The 22,534-nt window shown below is 39.3% G+C and overlaps 1 protein-coding gene across 1 annotated transcript in view; it reads right to left on the reverse strand.

Annotated features, from left to right (window-relative positions):
* Positions 1–6,853: 6,853 nt before the first annotated feature.
* LOC103608483 (cytidine monophosphate-N-acetylneuraminic acid hydroxylase-like) overlaps positions 6,854–22,534 on the reverse strand; it is a 32,933-nt gene continuing 17,252 nt past the window's right edge. Inside the window, 6 exon segments of the mRNA XM_008592914.1 lie at positions 6,854–6,921; positions 9,214–9,305; positions 11,733–11,848; positions 17,010–17,126; positions 18,612–18,786; positions 21,481–21,621. Coding sequence (XP_008591136.1) covers positions 6,854–6,921; positions 9,214–9,305; positions 11,733–11,848; positions 17,010–17,126; positions 18,612–18,786; positions 21,481–21,621 — 709 coding nt within the window.

Below are 22,534 nucleotides of genomic sequence, written 5' to 3' on the forward strand. Positions count from 1 at the left end.
TAAATTGCTGCTTTGCTGCTGATTCTCTGGGGAAGGCTTTTTCGTGCAGCTCAGGTTTTAATTGTTGAACTTGTAAGCACGTCCAGGTCTTGTGATGTCCGACTCCTGGGTTGTGTGGAAACTCTGGTCTGGGCCTGAGTCTTTTCAGCAAACTGTACCCCCTGCAGTTCTGTATTCCTGACTAGTCTCCACTGAGTTGTTCTGTGCTGATTGGGGGACAAATCAGCTGTCCATGCTGTGCCCCAATGCTCCCCATGGGCCCGTCTCCCCCACCACCTGCACTCGGAGCACTTCCCATGGGACAGGCCATACACAGGTCCCCTGTGATGACTTATCAGCCTTTGAGTGGCTTTTTTTTTCAGTTGTCTGTGGCCCCTCACTTGTACAGGGGTCCACGGGAACCCTGTCAGTTGGTTTGCTGGCCTGGGGCCCACCAAGGCCCTCTTCTCTCTTGCAGTCTCCAGGTGACTTCACACAGAGGGCACAGCTGTGGTTTTTGCCAGCTCTTGCTTCATGTGCTCACAAGGGCCATGGCTCAAAATGGTTGGGGCGGTCCCTTCTTTCTCTCATTGCAGACTCTCCTGCCTTCATGAACTCTCTACGTATCTCCTCCTCTTCTGAGCTCTAGCAGCCCCAGCTTCACAGTCTTTGCTTTTTAATGGTTGTAAATTGGTTGATTGTGGGAAAAAGTGACACTGGGGACTGTCTATTCCACCATCTTGATTCTCCACCCCTCCTCGTATTTATTTTGGTATTTAATATTTTTGATGATGTTGTGAATGGTATCTTTTGAAAATTTTATTTTCTATATATAAGAATATTAGATTTTTCTTCTGTATATTGACCTTATATGGATATTCAGGAATCTTGCTAAACACATTTATTGTTTCTGAAAAACTTATCTGTAGAATGTTTTTCTATTTTCTATGTTCACAATAATACTGTCTGGAACTAATGACAGCTTTACTTCTTTCTAATGTTTACACCTTTTATTTGTTTTTCTTGCCCTATTACACTGCCTAGAATTTCCAGTTGATGGCTGGCATCCTTGCAATGCTTCCAATGTCAGAAGGAAGCTTGAAACATTTCACCATTAGTAAGATACTTGCAATAGTGTTTTGTTTTCTTTCTTTTCTTTTGGAGAAAGTTTTCTACTTCTAGTTACTAAGAGGTTTTTTCCCCCCTTAAATTTACAAATGGACATAAAAGCATTTAACAAATGCTTTTTGTACATATATTGGCATGATCTTATAACTTTTCTCTTTCAGCTTATGTGGTGAAATACATTGATTGATTTTCACATGTTGAATTAACCTTGTATTCTTGGACTAAACCCGAGTTGTGATAAATTATCATTTTTATAAATTATTGTATTCCATTTGTTGATATTTCATTTAGGATTTTGCATCTATGACCATTTCTGAAATTGATCTGAAATTTTTGTTGCTCAAACTGTCCTTTTCATGTGTTGGTGTCAAGATCATGTTGGCTTCAAAAAACAAGTTAGAGGAAAGTTTTCTCATTTTTTTATTTCCTAAAAGAGTTTAAAAGTAATAGACATTATGTTTTGCCTAAATGTTTGGAAAACTTCACTTGTAAAGCTATCTTGGAGTGAAGTTTGATTTGTAAAAAGATATCTAATTATAGATTCAATTACTTTGATACTTATTCAATTATTGAGATTTTTCTTATACTGTATTGGGTAAGCAGTATTTTTCTAGGAAGGTGTCCATTTAATCTACATTTTCAAAATTATTCACACAAAAGTTTATTCTATCATCTTATGATCTTTTTAATATCTATATTTTCAATTTCTGATATTGGTTTTTTGTTCTTTTTTTTCTGATCAGCCTACCTAGGGGTTTATCAATTAGTAGTCTTTTTGAAGAATCAACTTTTGCCTTTGTTGACTCTCTATATTGTACATCTATTTTGTATTTCATTACTTTTTGCTTGAAGTTTTTAATTTTCTTTCTCTATTTTGTATAGGTTTAATTTGCCACCTTTTGTCCAGCTTCTTGACAGTAATGCTTAGTTCATTGATTTTTCAGCCTTTCATCTTTCCGTATATATGCATTTAAGGCTGGCAGTTTCCTAGTAAGCATGGTTTAGTTTGCCATAATGGTTCTGAGATATTGTACTGTCATTATCATTTGGTCAAAATATTTTCTGATTTTCATTGGAATTTCTATCTTGTTCCATGGGTTATTTTGAACAGTGGTTCTCAAAGTGTGGTCCCCTGACCAACAGCATTAGCATCACCTGGAAAATCGTTGAAAATGCAAATTCGTGGGACCCACCCCAGATTCACTGATCAGAAACTCTGGGCTTGGGGCCACAAGTTCCTGAGGGAGTTCTGATGCATGCTAAAGTTTGAGAACCACTGGCCTAGGAAAATGTGAGATTGCCCGTATTCTACCTTCTCTTCTTCAATAGTGTGTTAGTTACTCTTGAAACTTTGTACATGTTTCCATATATATTTTGGAATCAACCTATCAAATTTAATTTTTAAAAGCCTGGTGGAATTTTTATTGGGATTGCATTGACTCTTTTAATCAATTTGGGGAGACTTGACTTCTTTAAAATATTGAGTGTAGTCCATGAAGTCATTATATCTTTCCTGTATCTAGCCCTTTTAGAATTCCTTTAATGAAGTTTAAAAACCACGAATCTAGAATTTAATTCTTAATTTCCAACACATGGTGATTTATAATTACCTTACTCAGTACTGAATTTTTTATCTTAATTTCCTTCAGGTCTGAGAATATACTGTAATATGATTTAAATCTTTTGAAATTTGTAGAGACTTGCTGCAAGTACACAATCAGCCTATCGTCATATTGTGTTAAAGATCAGTATATCTTTACAGTGCATCTTCTGTCATTGTTAGGAGCTGTATTCTCTATATGTCAATTAGGTCAATTAAAACTGTACTGTTCAAATCTTTCAAGTGTTTACTGATGTTTTTGTTGTTGTCCGATTGATTTATCGTTCCCTGAGAGCCCGATTGATTTATTATTCCCTGGGAGAGGTGTGTTCAAATATCTCATTGTAATTTCAATTTAGCTATTTCTTCATTTTGTTATGCCATTCTTTGCTTTGTATATTTTGAGGTTATTTTATTATTTGCATACAAATTAAATTTTTATATCTTCCTGATTAACTGAAACTTTTATCATTATGAAGTGTTCCACCCTGTCTGAGATTAAGATAGCCACATCACCATTCTTTTTATTAGTGTTTTCACAGTATGTATTTCCCCATCTCTTTGCTTTCAAGATTTCAGTATACTTATCTTTTAGATGTGTGTCTTGTAAGCAGCAAAGAATGGTTTTTTAAAAATTCAGTCTGTCAATCTGTGTTTTGAGAGCATTTCATCCATTTCTATTTAATGCAATTATTGATGTAATTTACCAGCTTGTTGTTTTCTATTTATCCCATTTGTTCTTTGTTTGTTAGTTTTATGGGTTTTCTTTTATTGGTTTCTTTCAGATCAACATTTTCAGATTATTTCATTTTTCCCTTTGTAGTCACACATTCTTTTATTACTCCTTTAGTGGTTTCCCTAGATCACAACATGCATTCTTATCAAGACTGTCAGTTATCAATTTATTTCTTCTCAGCTCCAAATCCACCGATCATTGCCTGTCATATAAAATTAAATCATTCTTTTTTGACGGCTGATAGGAAGTTAAGCTACATACGTAAAGGGCACTGGAGGGGCACTACAGGAAGAAGGAGGTATACCCCAGAACCACGTTTTTTTTCATAGTGGGGCTCCTTAGGTGTGAGGTGAGCAGCAGCACCCAGCAGCTAGCAGCTTCCCTGGAACCCTCTAGAGTGACTTCACACTAAATTTGTGCAGCCCACAAGGTACCTCCCAGTGAATGTCTTTTACAGAACCCCTTGAGTGGCTTTGAGCAAGTTTTGAGGCATTCAGCTTCTTAGCCTTTTCTGGAATTGGCAGATACCCGAGAAGGAAAATCAGCACCCAACGCCAAGATTACCTTTATAGATTTCCTTCCTCTCCTGATTTTCATAGTAGTAGAGATGGTGGAGAGTAGTCAGACCCTGGGTATATTTTGAAGGTAGAGGTGAAAGGATGTGCTGAATGGAGTTGATGTGAGCGCACAGTAGAAAGGATAATTTCATGGTTTTTTTTTATTTGAATAGTGAAAATGAGACCTGAGATACTAGCAAGGGAGAGGGAGCAGATGATGTGGGGCATACACAGGGAGAAGAGCAGGAAGGGAAGTGAAGACATAGAGGCTGATGCCTGGTCAAAGAATTGGAAGTCCTGGTGATGTCAAGGAATTACAAAGCATGAAAATAACGAGGGACTCGGCAGTGAGAAAACAAATTCATATTTTAAAATAATCTTTTATCCATCATTGGCATTTTAATATATTCTATTAATATACATTACATTTATTTTCAACAATAATTTAATAATTTACTATAAATCATAAAATATAATTTCTGAATTTCAAGCATTTCTATTATAAATAATGTGTGAGGTGAGTTATAATAATCAAACATCATTGTCCAATCTTAATGAGAAGTATATAATCAACATATCTATTACCAGGTATGTACCTAGCAATTTAAGGAGACAAATTCCACCTTGGGATTCTTGTATTTTCAGATTTAAAGAGGTAGGATATATAACCAGAAAATAGATTTTGATGTTCAAATCAGTGGGGCGTGTGTGTGTTGGAAACATCAACGTGTAAAACTGAAACCTAGTAAACAATCACGTTTTCCTACGAATAAATTTGTGTATCTTAAACAATCTCATGAATATCACAGACATTAGCAGGAACAGGAAAATTAGTTGCTTTTAAACATTGAAACAATGTTTGAAAATGTTCAAAAGAGAGGTTGCTAATTTTTTCAAGATATGAATCTTTTTGGTGATTTGTCTGTTAAGTTTGAAAGACCTTCATCTACAAAACTCATTTCATTAATTAGTGTTTATATCTCCTACTAATCAAAGATCTACGTAACTGTTAGAATTTATAAGCTGCATTAAATAACACATTTGGGAACTGAATCAAAATCATTTCGGTCCCAGTGAAATGTGACCTTTAAGGGCAGCCTCTGCAGCCTTGTTTTGGTAATTATATGATTTCAACAAAGCTTTTTGAAAAACTGAAAACAGCCCGTGAACACATCTTACTGAACTATGTTCAGGAACCCTATTGGGGAATCAATCTATTAAGGAACAAAGCACCTGTTTTTGCATTCTTCTTTTTAAATTCCATCTTAATTTTTTCTCCTTCCCATTTTCTTCTTCTGGTCCCTTGATCTGTCTTCTCTCCCTTCCTCCTTTCTCCTTCTAATCCAGTGTCTGCTCCTCTGATTCCTTCCTTGTTTCTCATTGTAGCCTTGGAAGTTTTTCCTCTCCCTGTTTCTTCTGCACTTGGATTCCTATCTTGTGGGAAGCCGTGCATCCGTGGGACATGGCGTGGGAATGTAAGGAGGACGGTTCCCCGTTCAGCAGGGCTGCGGAGAATCTCCGTGTGTGTGGCTGGGCCCTGCAGAAGCCTTCCTGAGAATCCCTATTCCAGTATTCTCTGGATTGCATCCAGTCAACCCCCCCTGGGAATGATTGGATGTTTTATGGGAATGCTTATGCTCTTGTGCATCTGGTGTGAGGTGACAGTTTCAGTACCCCCATTTTTGGAAATATCCTTTAATAATGATACAAATGAACTTACATTTTTCTTGGTTAACGAAACTGGCCTTTTGGAAACTTCTCAGTTAATAAAAACAAGTTTGATCTGATTAATGTAACCCAGGTAAAAATGTTGAAAAGTACACCTGGGTCCATGATTTGTTTTAACCAATTGTTCAGAAAAGAAGATACAAAGAAACCGAGAGGTCTTCCTGTCCAGATGGATGGATAAGGTGGTGGGGCAAAATAAATGGTCCCAAGTAACAATAAGTTTTCCTGTAAATTTACCTGAGGCACAAGTTGCCTGGGTCACTATTCTACCATACAGGGGTTTGGTTCTCATTGTCAGAGACGCCAATTATGTTGGTTAAGTATTAAAGAAAAACAAAATCTGGTGGGCCCCTGGAGGAAGAAATAGCATGCAACATGCAGGAGCTGATAGACCCCCTCTTTCTTATACAGGGCCATATATAGAGGACAATGATATGGTATGGTAAGATTAAACATGAGTAAAAATTTTAAAGTTTTGTTTATGGAAAAAGTCAGGTTTGGGCTTTTAAGTTGTTCAAAATTTTTTTAAACAAAGAATCGTTTTACACAAATAGCTAAATTCATATTATAAAAGGATGTGCTTTTTAAATCATTGTTGCCTTTAGTCGATTAAGATAAAAAATTAAAATCAAAATAGGTGATGGATGTAAATCATATGTTGCAAGGGTTAAATGTTTTACTTTAAAACCGCATGTGCTGCCAACCGTGAGAACTCTGGCCACTGGCCACAGAGCTCGGTTTCAAACTCTTGCTTGCTGGTGAAGTTTGCTTCACTTTGAAGTATGATGTGTACTTTTCTGGGAGTTTATGATCTGTGACTGACTGGGAACAATCGGTTGAGATAACTCACTACTTTCGTCACTTGGAAGAATGATATGTACTTTCCTAAAAGATTATGATCTGTAAAAAATGATATGTAATTCCTTAGAAAGTTATGATTCAGTATAATCAAAAAGAGGGTAAACATGGTATAAATAAAGGAGAATGGCTTTTGTCCGTCGTCCACTGATGCACTAGACATCATTGGTTCGTCTTCTTTCTTTCTTTCTTTTTTCGCCAACTCCACACATCCTTCTTGGGCTCCAAGAACCAGCTGGGGCTGGACTCCGGCACTATCTCCTCCCATTATGCTCTGTTTTCCATAGAGAATTTGTTCCTATGGGATTAACTGATTCTTTTTACAGAGAATTGTGGATGTGAAAAAATTTTGAATCTGGCTTTGCAGTGATCCCCAAAGGTAAGATGTGCAAACATCTCACAAATGCAACATGTAGTTGTTCATTGCTAATTCATAAAGCACAGTCTCTTTGGTATAAACTTCTTGTATTCGAGAATGTAGCATCAGTAAATTGTCTTTTATTTTAAGATTTATTTTGCTTTTAATTGACCCATAAATTCTTGAATTTTTTATGTTGCTTTGCATCCCTGTGAATTAAAGATGTTAGAAATGAACAACAGTATGAATCTCATTTTAACACCTTTTATTTTCTTATTGCATTGGGGGCAAATTTTTATCCTCATTCTTTAGTTCAAGGTATATAGTCTATGATGCCTTAAGGTAAGCAAGAATCTAACATTGAAATGTGAACTGGAATCTGGCTCTCCTGTTTATTTTATACGGTTGATATGGTTACCATCTATTGTTCACTCACCATGTGTCAGGCACACTTGTAGACACGCCTTACACCTATGACACAACCCTATGAGGTAGGTGTTATTATTGTATTCATTTTACGGATGAAAATCTGGGACACAAGAAGGTCCACTAATTTGCCTAAGGTCGTATGGTAGATGACAGAGCCAGAATTTTAACTCATGAAATCAGATTCCAAGTCTAAGGTGTTGACCACCATGCTTTATTGGCAACTTCCAAGTGCACACATTGAGTTCCCAATTCCTATTACCTTCGTCTCTGTTCCATTTCATTCACCCACTTATAGAGAAGCACCTTCAACCCAACTTCTTTTAGGACAGTTCCATCTCCAAGATTTTGAATGTGGCCACCTCCTTACCTTTATGTCTCCTGCTTTTTCAAAACTGCTGAACCTGCTCAGCATCTGAATTGAGCTCTCTTGACTTTTTTTTTATTCTCCCAGTTTCCAGTCATGCCCCTTTCCTGGTTTCCCTTACTTCTCTGCCATACCAGGAGGACTTGCTATTGCTCAAATTCACCTTGCATTTTTCTATAGTTTAACTTCACCCACTCTTTCTGTCTGGAATACTCTTCCTACCATGCCTCTTCTCTATTTTAGCTTATTAAAAATGTTACCCAGTTTTTAAGCCACTTCCCGCAAAATACTACCTCTGTACAATGCTCTTCCTGCTCATCTCAAAACATCAAATGTAATCTTTCTCTCCTCAGTAATCCCAACACTTAGTTTGTACAACAAATATAGTGCTTAGGGGTTGGCTGGTTAGTTCAGTTGGTTAGAGCATGGTGTTCTAACACCAAGGTCAAGGGTTCAGATCCCCTACTGGCCAGCAGCCAAAAAAAAAGAGACAAATATAGTGCTTGGGAGAGTCTTCCTTGTAATATAGTTGTATGTAAATTTCCTTAGCATCCCTTCTAGTTTATAATCATAATTTAGAAGATCTAGCCCAATACCTTGTGCTAGGCTGAAGTATGGAACAAGGAATTTTACAAATGAAAAGAACGGAAATGATATTCTAATTTGACGCTTAGTGGTAAAGCATTGAAGCCTATTTTAAGAGACAAGTCATGCTGACAGTGGGAGACAGAAATTCATTTGTTTCTTCCTTCCTTGAATGCATATTAGGAATCAAATCATGTGTATGCTAGGTACTGTGCTAAGCACTAAGGGCTATCCAGGCAACTCAGCATTTTCTGGGAGAAACAATTAATAGACTACTACAATACAACTAGATGGGATAGCTGTTTGTGGAAGAAATAAATGAATATATAAATAAATGTATGAGTCAAGAAAAATACTATTTGTAGTAATTTTATATGCTCTTTTTGATCATGAGCATGTGGAAACAGGTTTTGTAATTCAGCTAATAAAACCACATCTCAAGCCATGGAAAGAAATGTCAGATCTGATTTGCACCAGACAAGCTGATCTCCATCAGTCCAAAAAAGGGGAAAAGTCTATTGGAAATGGAGAGGTCATGTTTTCCATCTTACTCGGTTTTTAGTTTTTCTCCTTCAGTTTTTGTTGCCGCTTTTCCTCATGTGCTCAGGATTTAGTTCTGAATCCTCACTGACATCTTGAAATCATTTTTTTGTTTTGTTTATTAACTGGCTGTATGTTCACCTCAACCAGACTAAAGATTCTATAGACTTTGGACTGGACACACTCACTATGTGTTTTACATGCTTATTTTTAAACTTGAATGTTCCTCTTGTAATGTTAGCTCTTCTCAATCCCCTGAAAGTCAGATTTTCTGACAGGCATGGTGGCTGCTAAATTCAGGATCCACGCTAGGGCATCTCCCAGACCGACGGGATGCCTTACCTGAGGAATCAATCACAGGTCCACTCTACTGACAGTGCATGAGGAATGACTTCCAGTTGGGTGGAGTTAGGGGGAGTTTTATTTGAAAATGATTCCAAAACCTGTATGAGAGATAAAGCAGTGAAATATGTTTTGGAAACTTCCATGCCTGTTGTTTTGCCAGAATCTTTTTGGTACCTGATACTCACTCTCACTAAGAGACAGTGTTTCTGTGCTGTTTCATCTGTTCAAGTAGCTTAGAATTTTCTGAGTGTTGAAAATGTTTTAAGATAGTCCCTTAAAACATGACGATTATGTCTTATTTTTATTGTACTATGATGTACTTTGCTTTAAGGTGTTCTCAGATGTGAAAATCTGGATTTATATGCTGTGCACAAAAGCATTAGGACCTAGTATTAGTGAAGGCACAGGTAAATGCATCCTCTCATATATTATTTATGGGAAGGTGAAATAGCTGCCTGAAGAACGATTTGGCAGACTGCACCAAAAGCCTAAAAACACTGTATGAATTGGATCTGGCTACTCCTCTCTTAGCATTTTTCCTAAGGAAATCACTATGAAAGTATGCAAGATGCACTTACATATTTATTTACCCAATGATCGTTTCAAATAGTGAAAAGTTAGAAACAATCTAAAGGTCAAAGATTGGTTAAAGTATGAATATAGGTATATGGTGTCAGCTAGGCTGGCACTAAAAACAATGTTCTAGGAAAACATACAGTAAGGTGGAAAATTACTATAACAAGCAAGCAGGTACAAAAGTATGTACGATATTATCCTATTTTTATAAAAAGTACCTGTGTATGTGCTTGTAAACAGAAAAGGAAAGACTAACTAGACATCAAAGCATAAATTCTTCTCCCTGGGTGGTGGGATTATTTGTGGTTTTCATTTTTTTTGTATATTAAAATTTTTTTCAAATTTTATATAGTAGATATGTATTATTTTCATAACCAGACAAATGTTTAGTAAACTCACATATCACATTTAAAGAGCAACAAAGATAAAGTGGGCTGTGACTGCATTCATTATGGAATCCTCTTATATTTATGACCTTTGTTATCAAAACACAATATAATGAGATAGTCTTTTTTTTTTTTTTTTCCTTTTTGTCTTTTTTCGTGACCGGCAACGGATTGCAACCCTCAGTGTCGCGCCCGTACCGGACTGGGACCGGCTACGGGATCGCAACCCTTGGTGTTGCTCCCGCACCTCGCTCAGCCAGTGAGCTGCTGGTCTGTATGTGGGATCCGAACCCTCGGCGGGAGCGCCGCCGCGCTTCCCAAGCGGTGCACTGTAGCAGTGCGCCACCGGGCCGGCCCATAATGAGATAGTCTTTAGCATCAGTATCCTAGAAGTTTCCAAGATGGAATTATTTTCTTAAGAAATCTCCAGAATCCCCCCAAAGTTGCCACATTCCTTTTGTTTTCCAGAACAAGAAGTCTGGTACATGCTCTATGGAAAACGAACAAAACTTGGAACATTTTACAGCTGTCAGAAGGTTTGAGGCTGATCTGTGTGTTCCAACTTGGAGGGACACCTAAGATACATTGACGAAGTAAAACATGCAAGTAGCAGAACATATGTACTCAAGTTGCATTAAAAACAACAGCAGTAATAATTCTTCCTCCCCACCAACAATGTGGGACAATTTACTGAAAACAAATATACGTGGAGAAATGTTCATATGCCCAGAAATAGGCCTGGGAGGACACACACAATTATCAAGAATACCCTGAGAGTGGGTGGTGGGAGAGGCAGGAAACAGGATTTCCTGGGAGGTGATAGACAGGATTGTTTACTTTCTATCTTATATACTTTCACATCCTTTAAAAATTTTATTATAACTTAAAACATTCAAAAGGATATAAGTAAAGATGAAATTTTAATAAATGCCTGTGCTTGCAAGCTCAGGGTGCAAGTTAGATAATGGGTTTTGCTTATACATTTTAAGTAATTAAAAATTTGAAATTAAACTTCCGTATTTTTCAGAGGATCAGTGGTAATGATAAGAAAGAGTACTCTCCCCTTTGGTGATTATTTTGCAAATAGAAAAATGGTAAATTGCCCTGTCTGGGATTTCAACTCAAATATTCCAAATATGATCTTAAAGAGTTGCACCATTCTGAAGTAAAGGCAGGCAGAAACCCAGTGGGCATTCCCCTCAACCAACCGACCCACCAAATTCATGCTCAGAGCTGGGCACAGGTGACAATGTGACATGAGAGATCACTGTAGTTCGATGACCACGCCTCTGCCACATAAATACCCTCTCTTCATTCTTCTCCTGGCAAATACACCCTTTCCCTCTTACAATGTCTTTGCCTTTCCCAAACCAAAACCACTTCCAGAAGGGACTAGGAACACATTCACATGAATGTACAAATGATTCTCTAGAATGTTTCACTTTCCTACCAAAGGAATGAAACTATAATGGGGAAATCTCACATATCTGCCAGAAATTGGGGGGAACAGGCAGTCACTGACTCTGCTTATCTCTAGGATGTGACAGGTGTTTTCAGACTCACTGGTGATGGTATATGTCAGGGTCCCGCTGGAGCCGGGTTTGGAATCCTATATACAAGTCATCCCAGAGTAGACCGTTCTTCACCACGTATCTGATGACATCAACCCGGCTACGGATCTGAAACAGATGAGAAACTACTAGCAGGAGTGATCCAGCAGCACAGACTACTGAGCCCTCACGTCCCTGGGAGAAGCAGCTACCCATGATGGCAAGGGCCTGGGGGGTCGAGGAGAGAAGTCTCCTGGAGCAGATGTCACAGGCTGAGGAGAAAAGGAGGAATCCCCAGCACAGCAGAAATGGAGGGAAGGAAAGCAGAAATGGATCGAGAGCTGGGAGAGCACGGTGGCCATGAGCATGGTGGCCATGAGCACAGACTCTGGAGTCAGACTGCTGCTGGGTCAATCCAGGCAGCAGGTGGATTGTAGCTAGGTGTTCCTGGTAACCATTCTGTACCTTGGTTTCCTCGTCTATAAAATGAAGATAATAATAGAGCATTCCTTATAGGCTAGTTGTGAGGATTAAATCAATCCATGTAAGGGCCGGCCCGGTGGTGCACTGGATAGTGCGCTGCTTGGGAGCGCGGCGGCGCTCCCGCCGAGGGTTCGGATCCCATGTGGAGACCGATTCCCGCTCACTGGCTGAGCGCGGAGCGGACGCAACACCGAGGATTGCGATCCCGTTACCGGTCAGTAAAAAAGACAAAAAGGAAAAAAAAAAAATCTATTGGCCGGCCCGGTGGCGCACTGCTACAGTGCGCCACTTGAGAGCGTGGCGGCGCTCCCGCCAAGGGTTCGGATCCCACATACAGACCGGTTCCCGCTCACTGGCTGAGCGAGGGGCAGGCGCAGCACCGAGGGTTGCGATCCCGTTGCCGGTCCCGGTCCGGTACGGGCGCGACACTGAGGGTTGCGGTCCATTGCTGGACACGAAAAAAGAGACAAAAAGGAAAAAAAAAAAATCAATCCATGTACATAATATACTTTAAACAAGGACTGGTGGCTGGGAAGTGTTGCATAAATGTTTGCTATCATCATCATCCCAAAAGTGGAGGGTTTGAGTGTCCACCTGAACATTTAGAGTCAAAGCAGAGCCTGCAAGTTTACAGCAACCTGTGTGTTTCTGGCCTGCCATATGGCAGGATTACCTTAAATCAGGTGGTCTAGGCCCTTACTCTTAAGGAATCCCAATTTCTGACTCTCAAACTATTGAATAATCAGAAGACCACAGGATTACAGACAAGCAGAGATGGTCTTGAGTCTCAGCCCTGCACTTACTAATTATGTGACCTTAAGCTTGCTAAGCCTTGGTTTCTCTGTTTTGGGATTGTTGTGAGGAAAAATATATATATACGAGAGCATAAAGGGAAGTTATCTTAAGATGGGACATGGTTTTAACAATCCATCAGTACCAGTGTTAAAGTTTACAGGAGCTTTTTCAGCATCTGGATCACATTTTTTTCCCTGGCAAATATGCTAATGCCAGTAGAGGCAAACTTTCATAAATGACAACCTATTAAATGACAAAGAATGATTAGAAGATTGGCATTTTGGATTTACTTCCCTTTCTGGCATTGTGAAAACAATAATATCCACTCTGAGCTGAGGTTACAACACAGGTCAGACGATCTATTCTTTTGCCAGGATTTAAAGATATGATTCCACATTCAGTCAGGTTAAAGTCCACCTGGCTAGGATGCAGGATCGGGAACTAGTTCTTCTCAGTAGAAAAGGGATGTTTTTTCCTGGCCTTTAACCTGGAGAGGATGCTTGGGAGAATTGGACGTAGAGTAACACTGAGGGCGTAAAATGAGAAGGTACTAATGATCAATTAGACTGGAGGATGAAGGAAAGGGGAAGAGTTGAAGATACTCCCTGTTTCTAGTCTGGCTCACTGAGGGGATGATACTGCCAAAGATCAAGATAGAAAAAAAGAAAGAACATTTTTAGAGAAGGAAGATGAAAGGTTGAATTTTGAACAGGTTTAAAATGATGTGCCAAGAATTCAGAAATCTGGGTGATGATATCCAGCAGGCAGTTAACTAAGACTCCAAACCTTGACAGTATTGAAGGGAGCCAGGAGAGGTCTGGGCTGTACACATGGATTTTTGGAGTCATCAGCAAAGAAGGGACACTAGTCTATGTGTTTACCCAGGAAGAGAGTGGAGAAGAATAGTGGTTTGAGCACAGAACCCTAGAGGGAACCAAGAAATTTAGGTGATGGCTGGAGAAGAGAGACTTTGAAAGAATGCACAAGAATAGTCAAGAAGAGAATAAAAACAAGGGAGTATTGTCACTGGAGCTAGGAAGAGGACTTCTGGTCAAAATAATGGGCAAATCACATGCATCACCTCTGTGTTTCTAGATCCACACCTAAAGTGTTGACAAAGCAATCAGATAGGTAGAAAGTGCCACAGAGAAGACAACAGGGAGTCATCGACAGTCAGGAGATTTCAACTCATTTCGTGAATCTAGAAAGCAAGTGGATGAATGGCAACCGAGGAAGTAAGGCAAAGTCCCAGAGACAACGTGCAGGGGCATTCAGATGTGAGGGAATAGAGGGAGATACCACGGATGACAGCAGAGACAGACAAGCACAAAAGGACATCCACAAAACAGCTGACCTCTTCCCTAGCCCTACGTGTGGCTCCCAGGCCAAACACATTCAGAGTTCTCTGAATAAATGGAATCACTTTTGTGGGGAGAACATGGACAGGTAGCGTATGTGTGGTGCCTCCATATTTGGGCACTTAGGGGTCCCTAGACTACCAGCTGGCTTAGAGCATACTGGTGATCCCCTAACCAAATACAGCCTAGCCCTTGTTTCATTTAGTTTATAGACTTTTTATAAAAATTGAATTAGGTTTCTACATTTATGACTCTGGGTTTTTCCACATGAAAATCCACATTTCGAGTTCTCTGGAACAATCAGATCAGCAGGAGCTCAGGAGGGGTTGCCCCTTCGGATCCAGCATTTGTTTTCCACTTTGCACAATCCCCACCTGGCTTCATCTGCTTATGGACTCTGCTGTGGGTTCATCTGTGAGCATTTAAGTGTGTAACCTCTTAATGCAGATTCAAGTAAAGCCCACTGGATAACAAATCGTATACAGTCACATATAACCCTAGATCAGCTTGCAAAAGTCTTCTTTTTGGGAAGTATGGATTAATCCCTTAATTTTTAAAAGTCACCTACAAAGAAAGGAAGAGCAGCCTGGAGTCAGTTTTCTTTAGAGCAACGTTGCATGCAACTGGAAGCCAGAAGAACCATGCCTTCAGGTGTTTATGGAAAATGATTAGCCACTCAGAATTACATGCTGAGCCAAACTGTCATACAATATGCAGCAGGAAAGTACTTAATGTCCAGCTCCCAGGCTCCCTTCTTAGGCAGTAAGTTAAGCAAAAAGTCCCACAAGGAGTAAAGCAAGGAAGGGGAAGATACGGGTGGGTTCTGGAAGCAGTGAAGGTGACCAGCTCACAACAGACCTAGAGAGGAGTCCACCCAGACTCAAGCAGGAGGACGGAGAGCTACAGAAGCCATGCATCTAGGAATGGAGAGTTGGTGTGATGGAAAATACAATTATGAGTTTGAAAGGCAATTAATGCAACAAGGGATGGGGTGAGGCATCATGAGAGGTAGCAAGAAGAGGAGCTCTTCCAAGTATAGGCATAACCTCTTTAAGTAAACCTAATCATACAGAAATCTCACTAAAATTCTGGGAGATAAAAGCCATGAGAGACACATTATAGACCACTATGTGTGTCACAGGCATGATGATTTATTCCATGGTGCATTTAAATCTGCAACAGAGCTGTTACTTGCATTATAAAAAATTGGGAAAAAATGACTTTTTTTCCAATTAAATATTTTAAATTAACTTGGGATTTGAAAAATTCCAAAACTGAATCTCCTTGAAGGTTAACAGACACCTTCACTTACAGGTTTTGTAAATTCAGATTGGAGAGGCAACACAGTGGCTAAGCGCATAGACTTCGGAGCTAGACCGGTTGAGTTCAAAGCCCTGCACCACCACGTACCAGCTGTACAACCTTGAGCAAGTTATTTCACCTCTCAGTACGCAGTTTCTTCATCTCTAAAATGGGGAAGATAGTAATTAATACCTGTTCATGGGTGGTAGTTGGATTAAGTGACTTCATGTTTGCAAAGCATTTAAAACTGTGCTTACTATACAACAATCTAGGTAAGTGTCTGTTATATAAAGCAACAAATGAAAAGATTTGTTTTGCTAAAAATGGGCGTAAGCCTATTTATCATCTATATGGTGCTTCACACAGGTTTTTCTTTTATGTGAAATCCCGTTTTTAAGACTCATAAATCAGGTAGTAGACTATTGGTTTTACTGAAGTTTCAACATAGGATTCTCTTTAATAGCAAGTACTTTGCTAAACATAAAAATGCAAGTCAATTTATTGAAATGTAGTTTAAGAACACATCTATTACATATATTAAGGTATATTTGAACTTCTACAATTAGGGCATCACACATTTAAGTGGCACATGCAATAAGCTGAAGGGCACACTGTATATCCTCATATCTTATCTAATGATTCTTACATTCATATAAAATTTAAAATTACAGTGCATGCTCACATATATTATGTCATTTGACTATTACAATAAGCTGGTAAGGTGGGAATAAGCCCTATGGAAGAAAAAATAATGAAGGCTTGGACAGGTTAAATAACTTGCTTAAAGCCTCATAGTCAGTAATCATGATTAGCAGGGATGGTATACCAGTCCCTTTATTGATGTTGTCACTAGAACCATGGCTCTTTCCTTTACGTCATGTTGCCACAGGTGAGAGACTTGCTCAAAATTGGGGTTCAATCAGTAATATGTGTTGGTTTATGTTGATTTAAATCCCTTTACAGAGACACCCATTGGGTTCACTTGGGGAAGGAGACATCACTGGACAGAAGGCAAAGGCAGGCGGAGATCAATGCTCACAGGTCTAATAACAGCTTAGGCTGAGCAGGTGTTTTGAAGGAAGCAGGTAGACAAGTGAATGTTGGGAATGGCTCAAAAACCAACAAGTACAGACTTGAGTTAAGAACAGTGTTTCAATATTGGTTTGTTAGTTGTGACAAATGCACCATAGCAAAGTAAGATGCTAATAAAACTGTACTATCCTTGCAATTTTTCTGTAAATCTGAAGTTATTCTAAAATAAAAAGTTTATTTATTTAGTTATTTATTTATGAAGGAGGAAGGAAGCAAGAAGTAAGGAAGGAAGAAAGACTTCCACCAGTGTTGCTGCTTACTTCCTCATAGGGATGTTCTCGGCGTGGTCTTTCTTTTGGAAAGGATAAATCTAGAAAGTCAACCAAATAATCATATCCTCCAGGAAGAGGGCTGAAGTCCTCATCTGTCTCAATCATCTGTGCAAATGACAACATGGTAAAGGGAAGAAGAATATCAATCAGGTGGTCAAGGTCTTTTAAAAACTCTAAGAATGTGTAAGACTCAAATGCCCTTCAATGATAGCCATGACTTGGAGATTAACAGCGGTGAATTGGAGGTTAATACTAAGTCTGTTTCTCTCTCTCTGTCCTGAACTGATAACATTCAATTCCTTGTCTTCTACATTAGCAAAACTGCTTCATATCAATAACTTTGATCAAATTTTTAGAGAAGGTTGTCATTATCTTAAGTACTATTAGTAATGAGACATCAAATACTACCATAAGTTTCCAAGTGAGTGAATAAATAAAATGTGGAACATTTCTCACCATCATGTAACAGCTAACTATAAGTAGTTTCTTTGAAAATTCCAAAAGTTTTTCTCTTTTTCATAGTAATTGTCCAACTGAAAGTAACATTTAGACCAATGTTTCCCAGGTCTTTGGATTTCAAAGAGAATTTCCTAAATAATATCTGAGGACTAATATAGGTACCAACATTTTATTCTGCCAAGTGAAGATTGTCTTTAAGATCTTATATCTGCTATCTTTATTTCATTAAAGGAAGAATGTTTTAATGCCTCCAAAATAGAATGAACCCAATTTTGGAGTAAGAAAAGAGAATTAATGTCTTTGTACCAATATGCACACCCCCACTCTTACTTATTTTTCTATTGGCCAGCAAAAACTTTGTCACAGGCTGGTGATGACCCCCAGGTGGGTTTTTGGGAATCACTGCTTTTGAGAATGGCAAGTGCTACCTGGCATTAATGTTCAGGGATTGAAAGGTAAACTTGGGAATAGTTTACACTCTGAGGGTAAACAATGCTTGTCTCTAAGAGTGTGGGTGGTGTCCATTTCCTGATGCCATCCCTAAACTTTGCTCCCCTGCACATCCTCAGGTACTTAATATAAGCCAGGAATTATTCTCCAACTTTGTAGTTACTCCTGACCCATTTCAGACCTCCTCTTTGTCTTTCACCCCTGTCTGCTAGTACTTCATTTGCTTTCGGATACACCTCCAGCTTTGGTGACTGGTTATAACCTGGAATTGGGGCTTGTGGCTCTGTATGCAAGTCAGTTGTCAGCACATCTGCAGACATCAGTTACCTACTTCTATCTCACCTCGTTGCAGGGCACCACCTCTCTGGGTAGATCCCACCCTCTAGCCCCACAGTATAAACAGCTGTTCTTATCATGCAAAAACAAAAGCAAAATACACTTGAACACAAAAACAAACAACAAATATGGTGATAGGAGATAAAGATGCTCCAAAAGAGAAACTGAGCTGAACTTCAGAATATTCCCTAAATTTTCAAATTGTCACATTGTCAAACCTTTCCTCTGTTAGGCTGATAGTAGGGGTCAATGAATGCTTACTGAGAAATAAATCAAGAAACTAAGGAGTTTTCATCTATTTCCATAATTCGAGAAAGCAAAGCCAAGTAATACTCAACAGCATACCCTAACCACAAGGTTATAATCCTTAAATCCTGCCCAAGTGAAGTATTCCTTTATCCAGTGTGGGTGAAGAAATATTTCATCTTCTACAGCAGCATTCAAGATTTTCAAATATGGTCCAAAGTCCCAGGAATCCTTGTAAATTTTAGTTCCCTCTGGAGGCTCTGTGATGCCCTTGCTTAAAGACATAAAGGTGAGAGAACAGTGAAAGAGAGCAACAGATAATGAAGTTAGCACTTAAAGAGCAAAAGTCAACCAGACGAGTAGCTTCGAGACAGACTGCTCAGGTCATTCCCAGGGGTCCCAAGGAAATGCCTCAGGGGCCCTACCATAGCCTAGCACAGAGCAGCTCCTATTAATTATTAGTGTGATGGGTTTCAAGTCAGAGTTTGTTTGAAGAAAGAATTCCATGTCTGGGAAAAAAGTTTCAAAATCACTGATTTGAACCTATCCGCACACTCCTGCTTCCCAGCCCCAGTAGAATATAAGTTTGATGAAAACAGCAATGATGACTGAGCATATAGTAGACGCTCAATGAATATTTGTTGAATATATGAATGACTTTAGGCATCTTTGAGATATACCCAGAATTCTGTATCTCTAATACACTTGAATGGTACCCTTAGGGTACTAATCTAGGCACAGCTGACAGACAGATGAGCAATGCTATCTTTAAACCCAGTCAGCAATATGGACAATGGAGTTCTCTGACAATCCATGTGAAGACAGATCATTGCATGGAATGTGGAATCTTGAATACTGGAAATGAATAGGATGTGATCCGGATAAGGGAAATTTAAGGAGGGAAATAGGCACCTGCCTAGTAAAGATTCTGCAGGTAATGGTAGGTCTCTATATCCCTCTTCTCAAACTACACTTTTAGTCCATTGTGTCCCCATAGCTACAGGTGCACTGGTTCACTCACCTTCACCCACCAGCCTTGTACTCAGGTATACAGATGTTTTCATGGGGCTAGGACCTTTTCACAGCTCTATCCCCTGTACCTAGTATGATGTCCAGTATACCTAAGAAGCTCAATAAATCATTTCTGAATAAAGAGCACACATTTACTCACTCATCTGAAGTACCGGCATTCACCAAACCCATGATGCTATTCACACCTTCCTTCTCCAGCACATGCCATTGACTCTGACCGGAATCTCTTTCTCCTCTCTAATTACTCTACTTGTGGCTTCCTTCTCATCTCTAAGGCCTAGCTAAGTGCCAAAGGTCCAGAATGAGCATTCCTTGACCACATTTCCTGGGCCCTCCTGTCCTCTCCTCCTCTCCTCTCACAAGGCAGTTATACACTTAGTCTCTATGTGTCCCTTACACTTTGTGTTAGTGCTGAGACCCAGCAATATTGATCCTCTTTTTCCCAGAATGCTTTGGTGTGACACAGGGATACAAATGCAGATTCCTGGGCTCTACCTCAGATCTACTGAATCAGAATTTCAGGGGATGTAGGGGGTGGGGCCCAGGGATCTGTATTTATGTAAGTCCCTCCAGTTATTCATTATGTTTGAGAATTACTGCTGTAGGTTATATCTGAAAGAGTGCAGCAAGATGATTTGGGAGAGTTAGGCAAATGCCAAATGACAAAGGTTCTTGAATGCCCTGATAATAACCGAAATAATTAGAAACCTTTTTCACTCCTGACCCGGAGAATAAAAAAACACTTTTATCTTAAAGTCACTGGGGAGATACTAAAGAATGTTAAGCAGGGAAGTAACTGGAATAGTTTTGCATTTTACAAAGGTTGCTTTGTCAGCAATGTGGAGTGGGAGCTTATTATCCCAGTAAGAACTGTCTTTTACATCCGGACCTTGGAGGCCCATATACCATGAGTACCTGTGAAGCAAAAGTTTCATGCAACAGTACCCTTGTTACATGCAATGCACCCAGGTCTGTGCTATTCTGTTCTCTTCCATACCATTTTTTAATGAAAATGCTGGTTATGAGCAATGACGCTGATTTTATGACCCACCAATGGGTTGTGACCAGCAGACTGAATAAAGCTGGCGTGGTGAATCAGGAGCAGTGGGCGAGGAGCCCTAGCCACAGGTTGGGGCCACGGCAGGAATCTAGGAGATAGATTGTGAGAGGTGGAATTAAGGCCAGGGAAGAAGAGGCTGGGGATGAGTAATGGATCGGTGAGAGATTTATGAGGGAGAATTAACCAGAGTTGGTAACTCTGATATGGGAACTTAGCAAAAGGTAGAATCGGCTGATTTACTGTTCGTGACAACTTTGTAGAGGTAAGGCTGGGAGAGAGTGTGCATTTGTTAATTGTGCAGACATTCTCCAAAATTTTTAGTCTATTTCTACATAGTCCATATGGTTTAATTTGGCTGAAAACAAGTACTCATAAAAATATAGGTTTGCAACATCACCGTTAAATTGCATTTCTAGTGTATCATTACTGCTCTAAATGTAATATCTATGGAATAGGCAGTTGAGAATATCTTACTGACATGAAAACTTTCTTGCTTATTGCTTTTTATTTACATAAAACAACTTATTTTTGAGCTGCATCAATTGTCCTTAATAGAAAAATATTTAGTCCCTCTTTACTCTCTGGTAAGGTTTTATGATGAGGAGAACATTTGAGTAATTATTATGTAAACTGAAAAGTTTAGGAAAAAAATCAGTCTTCTTTTTCCCTAGATTTGAGAGCTACTTACTGGATCATTTATTCCATTTATACAGATTCTCTTTTAAAAAGTGATGTATGGATCTTATTGCACAACAAGCTTAGTTATTATGCTAGTCAACAAAAACTTAATATTACTACAGAGTAGGGACCTGTCAAGAGGCCAGAGGAAAAAAGTTCATAAAGCATTCTTATCCTTTGTAAATATTTAAGTCAAACCTGTCTGTTGGGTCCTTCAGCATCCTACCCAGATCAAGGGTAGCTCCAGGTCGTGGGGTCCATGTTACCACATCAGAGTTTTTCTTGATAAGATTATTGAGTTCATTTGGGTCATTTTTGATGTTTGTTTCTTTAATATACCTGGGAAATAAGAGCATTCCCACGTAAGAAAGGTTTTTCTCAGATGCATGATCTGATTTGTACAATGACGGAATGTTTTGTTGTCTCTGCATTGCCACTTCCCAATTCCCCTTCACTTACTCAATGGAAAAATAAAGACTGCTTGGGCTAATGTCCCAATTAGGGAAGAATTATTAGTCACACCTGGTCTCCGGGATCGACATTCCCTTTTCCTTTCCCACCACACAGGCATGCAACTTAACCTCCCCAGTGCACGTCTGATTGTCCCCGTTCCTCACTACGTTCTTTATCAGGTTCCCCATCTCTTCAGGAAAAAATCCAAACCATGCAGGATGCCACACATCGCTGTTCCCAGCCTGCGTCCCTCGTCTCTCCCTGCACTAGTCACAGAGCCCCTCCACCCATACTGAGCTGCAGTCTCTCACAGAATCTTTTTCCCTTTGCTGGTCTGGTCAGTGCCTACTCATTCTTTAACATGTAGCTTTCACAATCTCATCCGGTTGGCAGTTTCTCACCCCATCTGTACCCCCTTGCCTGCTGTAACACTTGTCACTCTGTATTACATGGGGTTGTTTTACTCTTCCAATAGACCATAACTCTGAGGACAATCATTTTATCTCTGGTTCTCCAGTGCGTAGCACAGTGCTGCTCACTAAATGATACGTGAACAGCATTGATCAAAAGAAATTATCTTTTAACCTTAGGCCAATCTTTCTGATAAAATTTGGGAGGTGACTTAGCTAAATAATATCAACAAGAGGGATAAAAAGAGACTTTTCAGCAATAGGTCACATTAAGCAATAATACACATGTAGCTATGTCATGAGAGAGAACGTAGAAGAACTTCAAAGTGATGTCACATTTTAATGATGAGACAGATGAAGTCCAGAGAAGTCTGATAATTGGTCCTAAT

This window comes from Galeopterus variegatus, unplaced genomic scaffold (assembly GCF_000696425.1).
Source record: "Galeopterus variegatus unplaced genomic scaffold, G_variegatus-3.0.2 Scaffold8460, whole genome shotgun sequence".
NCBI classification, from domain to species: Eukaryota; Metazoa; Chordata; class Mammalia; order Dermoptera; family Cynocephalidae; genus Galeopterus; species Galeopterus variegatus.